Genomic DNA, 8,419 nt, shown 5'->3' on the forward strand with positions numbered 1-8,419 from the left:
ATCGTCCACCCACTGTGCATCTAGCAGTTGCATATCGGTATATCGGTGGTGGTAGTTCTCGTCGTTGCCGACGTCGTCGTCCTCCTGCCTCGACGACGAAACACGAATGGCCACGAATTTTTATTGTTACTTTTCGCCCGTCTCCCTTTTTTATGCACTTTTTTAACGATCTCCCAGCCTGCAGCTGCAGCCGGGGCTCCGTTCGAAAATACGTACGCTCGCCCGAGACGTCCTCCTCGCTTCTTTCCTTTTATATGTCCCTTCATCCAGGTACCACCCCCGCCCCCTTCTCCCGTACCTTTCTCACTTCCCCTCTCCCTTAACTTCCTTCCCTCAGTTCGCCCCGTCCTTCCACCGGACTCTGATGTCTTCCAGGCGTTTCCACTTTTTATGGTCCCGATTATACGTGCCCCGGGCCGTATAACGTCGTCTTCGAAAAGCTCCCCGGTTACGCCTGTACAGAGTAACGGGTATTTACGCGGCTTCGGCCGCTTACCGTGCTTTATGGCTTCGATTATTTTTCATATATAAAACATAAGAATGAGACGCAAAGAATTATCACGATTTTATTATCTCAGATCATCCTACAGTATCCTACTTGTCATTTATCATTTTTTTAATTTTTCAAATTTTTCCTAAATCTACCCATCCAAATTTCGCGTCTCCGATCGCCTTGGGCTTTTTTCTTTTTCTTCCTACACTCGGTACACCTATCGTGTAAGTTCTCAACGTTTTGAGACCTTTCCTACTCGACGCACACGTGTTTACGGATTTATACGTGTGGGTGACACGGCGGTGGGAGAAGGGTTGGTGGGGAGGAGAATACGAAGGGAGGGAGGGAACGACTGTGGAAGCTGTGCAACGTGCGAACCGTTTGAGACGCAAAGGCTGCACTTCGCACCACGAGCCATAGGTATGTCTCATTCGATTTCAGTTAGAGACTCGTGTCGGATTTGAAAGTAGCGTTACATTCGGTGATCGATATTACCGTATTTTTTATTTTATTTTCATCGTTCGACTTGTCGTACGTACGAGTGACACCAGTGAGTATCAACGAAATATTTCATTGTGCCAGTTAGATTTTAAGCTGTCAATTTACCTAAACGAACGCACGTTATATCCAGGGTTTTGGATGTAAAAAAATATCATGAATTTTACAGCCTGCGAATCAGCCGTCCGACATTCTCGTCGCAGCCACTACGACGCCGCTGATTGAGTCCCGACGTCGTTTGACCGTCCAGCACAGATCTCCGGGAAGGAGAATCCTTCTCCCTCCGATCGGAACCTCCATCACGCGTCATTGTTCCACGTTAACGGATAATCAGAACGAGCCGACCGGCATCTCGGTACGACGACACTGCCTTCATCTTTCGACGCAATTTCCCGTCCACCTTGTGCCGAGCACCGTCAAGCTAGTCGGATCACCAGACTCGAGCGCGATAACGTGTAATCACTGTTAAGTGGTATTATAATCAGACGCACAGAAAAACTTTCACATTTAATTTAAATTGTCACATTTTATAAGTCTCGTCGTCTCTCCACTTGCGTCACAAGGTACTGGATATATCACGTTGATTATACAGTCGGATTACTTACACTCCCGTTTTTCAATATATTCACCCTGTAGAGAACCCTTTAACTATCGATATACCCTTGTCTAACGGTATCACGTCGGCCGTTCAGCCAACCATCAGATTTCCATTTCGTCCACACGTGCATATAAACACAATGAGATTTTCAATGTACCGTGTAATACACTTGCGTATTCAAATTTTGAGACCAACTTTTTGTTTAACCAACCACTTCAAGGACCAACGAACTGTCGGGCCCCAGCGGCGGGACGATTTACGACACTTCTGACCAACGGATCAAAAAGGTCACAAAAGCGTCACGACGCCTGCACGCACACCCGCGCGCGAAACGTGCTGCTGAAGCGAGACGTTGAATGGTACGAGGAGGGCGGGGGGGATGAGCAGTGGCCCATGGGGAGGGGTAGGCCATGTCGCCCGTGGAAGCAGGGGGAAATTCAGGGTGCTTTGGGGTGGGGACGTTACCCGAGGAGTTGGAAGTGGGAAAAAGGAGAAGGGAGCAGGATCGTGGATAGTAGGAGTTTGTTAAGGAGAGAGAGAGAGGGGGAAGAAGATGGAGGAAGGAGGAGTTGAGGGGAGGTATATAGGGGACTTAGATTGGTTTGGGTGTACGGGGATGCGGGGATGCGGGGGGGAGGGGGCGAATGTCGTAAGAAGAAGAAAAGAAGGTTTCGGGCGGCGGCCGGGACGGCTGGTTGTCTGTGGTCAAGGCACGCAGCTTGTGCAGTATTCTGCGCGCCTGACGCCCGAACGCCGCGGCGGCGTCGTTGGCAACGGCGTCGGCGTCGACGGCAAGCTACACCAGGGACGAATGAGAGGGGGTGGCGAGACACCCCGCGCGCCGCACGTAGAAACCGTTACACAGCCTGATTTTCCACCCTTTCGCAGTCGTCCGTATTAATGCAAACGTAAAATTTACCTCGCGGCGCCAAAATGTCGCCGATTTTACGGCGTTGCGTTAAATTCTTTATAAATATTTGCAATTTAATTTTTCCACAATTTTTCATATACCGCTATCATCGGTGCAACGCTATCATCTTTACAACCCCTCGGCTGTTACGTGGATACTACGTAAAATGTCATATGTATGTCTTTTCCACAATTCGTATATCCTTTGTTTTTCATGTTTAATTTTTCCATACAGCCACGTGCCACCTGGATTGATAATAATTTGTGTAAAATAATTATTTATCCGAAAAAATACTAAGCATCCTACTACACGGGCCCGACCCTTATTCGCGCGAGGTAGGGATATTGTATATAAAGGGACTATAGCCTTATGGAGCCATAGGTTCCTTTATGTCGGGTATTGTTTTTCATCGAGTTCCTTGCGCAACGAGCTATTTCAGCGGGTACCCTCCCGTCTGGGCACAAAGGCAAGCCCGTGAATTTGGAACCGCCTCTAGGCTGTCTTCCCCTTGTGAGAGTTCACCGCCGATTCACGGACGCCACGAGGCAAGGATACCCATCGGCACATACACCCCCTGTACCGATCAAGAAGTACCAAAGACATGTAAAAATGTATAAATTAGACTTTAACCAAAAATAAAGTATCGGATGATAAAACAATAATAATGAAAATATGCTCCAATTACTAGAGTCTAGTGAGAATCGCAGTAGATACGCCCGGTATATATATATATATATATACACGTATACAGTCAGTCAGGACTCAGTGTTCCAGCTCGCAACAGGTCTCACCCACAGTGTACTTTATCGCACACAGATCCCTGTACGGGATACTCTCCGTATATAGTCACGTATATATCTACATATATCATACACGTGCATCTACTATATAGCGATATCAGCACATGTATATAATAACTCTCTCTATTTTCCTTCTCCTCCTCATTTCGTCACACGTCACACGAAGTCCTTTCAACACGCAGTACAGACTGCGGCACGCACCGTCCTAAACGCAGAGAGCAAGCTCTGTGACGTAACGTGACGTACGATTAAAGAAAAAGAAAAAATGATGGACCAGAGCCGTATACGCGAATAGGACGTTGCGAGAGGAACGAGGATGAAGAACTATAATGAAGAAAATGAGGATTAGCAGAGACAAGTAGGAAACGTCATGAAGAAACGTCACATCGAGAGACACGTGGCGCACGGCGCGAGCGGCCCGCGGGACAGCAGCGGAGTCCGAGCCTCTAGAAGTAATTCTACTCACCGACAACGAAGACCATATTCTTTGTCCATCGCAGCAGCTCCCGTCGAATGTGCCTGCGTTCCTGTATGCAGCGGGCATAGGGGCAATCCGCCATTTTTGAAATCACATCTTAGGGATGTATATGTGTGCCGGCCGGGTGCGCCTGCTGCCTCGTGTTCCCGCGTGGATACGAGCGCACGCTCTCTCCCTCTCTCTCCCTCTCTCTCTCCCACTCCCACTCTCTCTCTCTCTCTCTCTCCAGCCTCTTCTCCGTATATACTCCTCCTCTCCGTCAGTCCGTTCAGCTTCCTTCCGTCCTTCTTTCTCTCCGCTCTCTCTCCCTCTCCTGCTCTCTCGCGCGCTCTCTCTCTCTCTCTCTCTCTTGGGCGCCTTGATGCTGGAGCTTCGCGGCTCCTGGTGCCGGGGTAGAGGCTGATAGCTCGTCCGTGCGTGCGACGAGGAGCATGCGTGAGAGAGCGGGCAAGGAAGTGCAGCAGCGGCGTCGTGACGACGCACGTGCGTGTACGTAGGCGTCGGGACGCTCGTGTGTCGATGGACACGATGCGACTCGTGTCGGGATATATGGGCGCTCCCGTGTGTACGTTTTGCCGTTGGGCGTTTGTATGTGGAGCCGGTGACGTCACGCGTGACGTAGCGTGCGCCAAGAGTAGCGGCTGGTAAGGCTGGAAGGGATGTCGCGTTGTCGTCGTCGTCGGTTTCGTCGACGACTGGGAAGCGTGGAGGGGGAAAGGACGCCGACGCCTGGTGGGGTTTTCGGACGCTGGTAATAGTAGTGCCAGCGGTAGCAGTTGTCGTCGTAGTAGTTGTGGCGGTAATGGTAGTGGTAATAGCAACAGCGGTGGAGCAGTGGTGGAAACCTCAGAGGGGGTTGACGTGCCGTGCGAGTGGGAGCGAGTACGGAGTGGGACTAGTGGAGGACGCAGCACTCACTAGGAGTGGGACAGGGTTAGGGCATAGGAACGCACACACGTGGACGCTTGCGCCCTGAGTGCAGTCTGTCGCCGATGCACGAGCCCTCTCCTCTCTCCTCTCTCCTCTCTCGTTCGGCCTCTCTCCCTCCCTCGGGCCCTCTCGCGCTTCTCCCGCGTCCGCGAATTTCGAGGGACGCTTTGCCTGAAGGCGTCCGGCGGACTCGCTGGCAGGAGACTGTCGGGGCCACCTGAAACCAAAAGGGGGTAGGCGTCTGGTGAGACATGTATATCGTATCGCTACGCTCTAGACATTCAGATTCATTCTCGATTAGGTTAGGTTAGGTTAGGTTAGGTTACAGGTATCCCTCGTTCTCTCGGGTGATGCCCGCTCGGGGTTCGAGGGTTCCTACGTAAACGCATCCCTTGCTCATAACGGAGAGTAAAGGCGGTACACAATCCGCGACTACGTACACAGTGTGTTATTTTTAGGGATGACCCGGGGAGACTGATATCTGGCACTCCTCTTACCCTTGTCGCGGGTTCTTCGGCCCCACCCCGAAACAGGAAGGTACTTCTTAAAATGAAACATTGATGTCCATAAGACGAGTCTAAAGGGTGGCGGAGCGGCCGGAGTAGAAGGGTGTTGAGAAGGCGGTAGGGTTGGCGGGGCGGTTAGTTCGGGAACTCGTGGACGAGGGGCGCCAGGGGCGGGCATCGCGTAATACGGGGATGGGAGATTGAGGGAAAGAGGAGCAGAGCGCGCCTAATATGCAACAAGAGAAAAAGAATTGGCGATCAATAGGTAGTAGCTGGTAAGCGTCCTTTCATCCGCCCCTGCGCCCTCGTCCTTTCCACCTGCCCTGCCCTTGCACCTCTCCCCTGCACGACACCCACCCCCGCCCGTCCCTGTACTCCTAGCAGAATTCAACCTCCTCAACCTTCTCCAGCCCTAGCTACTACTACTACTGATGCTGTTGCCAGTGCCTTGCCCTTCCTCCCCCTCCCCGCCCCGCCGATTCGCGAACTCGATCTTCTCCTCCATCGCTACGTTTCGCGAACGGGACACATCGAAGCCGCCACCACCGCCACCGCCACCCGCCACCCGCTACACCCACCAACCTAAACTAACTCCGCCGTCAACTGCCACCTACGAGAAGAAACTGATTAAATCCCAGCAACATGTAAAGAACCGCTTACGGCCCAGTACCGAGATTTCCCTGGGACTTGTTAAACAGTCCTAGGAACTTTTCACTAGGATCCAGAATCGATATAGGGATATTTCACGATTGTAACCTTATCGCGAATAACACTCTACGGTTCTCCTTATGTACGTTCTGACTCTGAAGTACAGAGAACGCGTACCGTCATTGTTACTTTCTTATCTCCTGCTCTTAGTCTCCGTCAGCCTCATACCCTTTGCTCGACTGTTTCTTTTATTCCCAGAGGTGGTAGTAGGCAGGGGCTGCGATCGATACCGAATAGTCGCGCAACTCGTAGACTAATTTGGCGCTGACTAATTCTTTAATTGTGCCCTCCTCGAAATGCTCGAGGGCGTTTTCTTGCCGTTCGCTCTTTTTTTTATTCTCTCTCTCTCTCTCTCTCTCTCTCTCTCTCTCTCTCCCCGCCACGGTACATCCTACTCCCACTCGTTATCGCCCCAATCCCCCTTTCCTCTCTTTGCTATCAAACAATCGAGGGAAACTGTTGTTTACACTGTCCAAGTGCTCCTCTTCGTGGTACCTGCGCGCGGATTCGCGACGATAACGACGTTAATGATGACATTAGCGGATGGCCGCGCGAATGCCGGTAAATTCAACGGGTAATAATAGACGGTTAATTCGCGGCGGGGAACCCGCTAAAATTAAAATAGTCCTACCATCCAACCGAGCGAGCGAACGACTCAAGGAGGAAGTGAAGTCCTCGTTTTCTCTGTTAAAATCGTTTAATTTCACCGATTAATATACCGTCCAGTAACACGGACGACATTACGAATAGATTGAGGTTACACGATAGCCCAACGCCTAGATCGATTCTATCCTCGTTCACCGTTATTACGTATAACGTCATACGTAGGACGTTACACGGACATGACAAGAAGGAACTTTTCTGAGCACAGTATAATATCCAATTTAGTGGATTACTTCACTCTTACGTAATATTGGACACGGTTGAATATCAACGGTTCAACGGTTCGAGGTAGCAGCACAGTTTGAGTATATCAAGTTTTGGTATACATTGTATACATTGTAACGGTGGCGAGAAGGGACGAAATGCTCGAATTGAGATTTAATTATATAATAAAGAAATCAATACTGGTTGCCTGGAACGTCAGTAAATGTGAACAAGGACGTTGCGGGGATGGGAGTAGATTTTACGATTTTCATTAGAACCCACGAAGAAGCGTGTCTTTTTATCGATACGCCTTATTTTAGGTTAAACGAGACGTAAACGCAGAATTCGCCGCGATAATGCGAAGCTGCGTGCGTGCGAGAATTCCGTATATATTTACGCCGTCAACAAATTCATCTCGTTACATGGGATTGCACGAATTGCAATGAAAATAACATTATTCCCATAGCGTGGGCGAGCGCGTAAGCGTATGCGTTACGTACGCTCCTGCTACACGGTATATCTATATATAAATATAAATAGATATACTATATACGTAAAGCGTATAGTCGTATAGCAATACACCTAGCAAGCGCTCCTAATCGATTTTCCCATTACACGAATTCAGGGTGTCGTCCCGCGTCGCCGTCTCTCGGCGTCGGGTGTGCATCTCCTAGTCATGAAAAAATTAAAGGGCGATACATGCAGGAAGGGTTGGAGAGGGAAGGACGGCAGACATGCACAAGGTCCCCCAGCAGACCCCACCCACTCCCACACAGCCCCGGCACAGTACTGTAGAACGAAGAAATGCACATTATGGTAGTCGGCTAGAAATTCACCCGTCCGCCACATATGAATTATCCATTGTCGGGCGCACCCTGGCAACACTTACGGGGCGGCCCGAAATCATTATACGACTGCAAAGTAAAAGAGGCTCCCCCTGCCGGGAGAGGGACGTTTCTTCAGAGTTCAGCCATAGAGGACTCTAGTTAACTAGCTGTACGAAGGCATGACTTTTCTCGTATATATATATATATACATAGTGGATGCTCAGGGCATATACGCGTATACGCAGGGATGACAAGGAGGAGGGTGGGGAGCGGCGGCGGGGGCGGAATGAAAACGAAAAGAGGAAAAAAGTAGGAATTTCAAAGAGGAAAGGAGAAGGGATAAGAAAATAAGAAGGAAGAGAAATAAAAAAAAAAAGGAGACCAGGACGAGCAGCGCGAAATAGTAGTGAGGGAAGGAAGGTGGGTTAGCGCGCTCAGTTTTTTCCCCAGGGGCGCGAGAGCCAAGGGTGCGTTGGATTCGGTTACTTGGTCTCACCCCATGGACCAGCTTCCACCACCAGCAAAGCCTCGAGCAACCTCTACCTCTAGCTCTAGCTTCGCCTCTTCCTCTTCCTCTTCCTCCGGGTCCTCTCGGCGTTCCTCAGCCACCCGCTCTACCCCACCCCCCGCGCACCCCTCCATGCGCCTCAGCAGCGGTGTACTTCTCGTTTTTTTAACGAAGGATCCGCTCAATACCTCGGCTGTCATAACCTCCCGGTCCACCCCATTCCCTTCTCCTAACCCAATACTACCCCTATTCTCCGTAGCTCCCACCAGGAGACTCCTGCCCTGTGCAGGGTCTCT

At 50.5% G+C, this 8,419-nt stretch overlaps 1 protein-coding gene across 6 annotated transcripts in view; it reads right to left on the reverse strand.

Annotated features, from left to right (window-relative positions):
- The window catches only part of LOC107263067 (mushroom body large-type Kenyon cell-specific protein 1), a 53,684-nt gene that overhangs the window by 19,352 nt on the left and 25,913 nt on the right, over positions 1–8,419 (reverse strand). For 4 of the 6 annotated variants that reach the window (XM_015729887.2, XM_015729885.2, XM_015729884.2 and 1 more), the window contains exon 2: positions 3,766–4,924. The exons of the other annotated variants lie outside the window; for them this stretch is intronic. In XM_015729887.2, coding sequence (XP_015585373.1) covers positions 3,766–3,859 — 94 coding nt within the window. In that variant the 5' untranslated portion in view covers positions 3,860–4,924. The remainder of the gene's footprint in view (positions 1–3,765; positions 4,925–8,419) is intronic. 6 annotated transcript variants of the gene reach the window in all.

Source organism: Cephus cinctus, unplaced genomic scaffold (assembly GCF_000341935.2).
Source record: "Cephus cinctus unplaced genomic scaffold, Ccin1 Ccin1_scaffold0132, whole genome shotgun sequence".
Lineage (NCBI taxonomy): Eukaryota > Metazoa > Arthropoda > Insecta > Hymenoptera > Cephidae > Cephus > Cephus cinctus.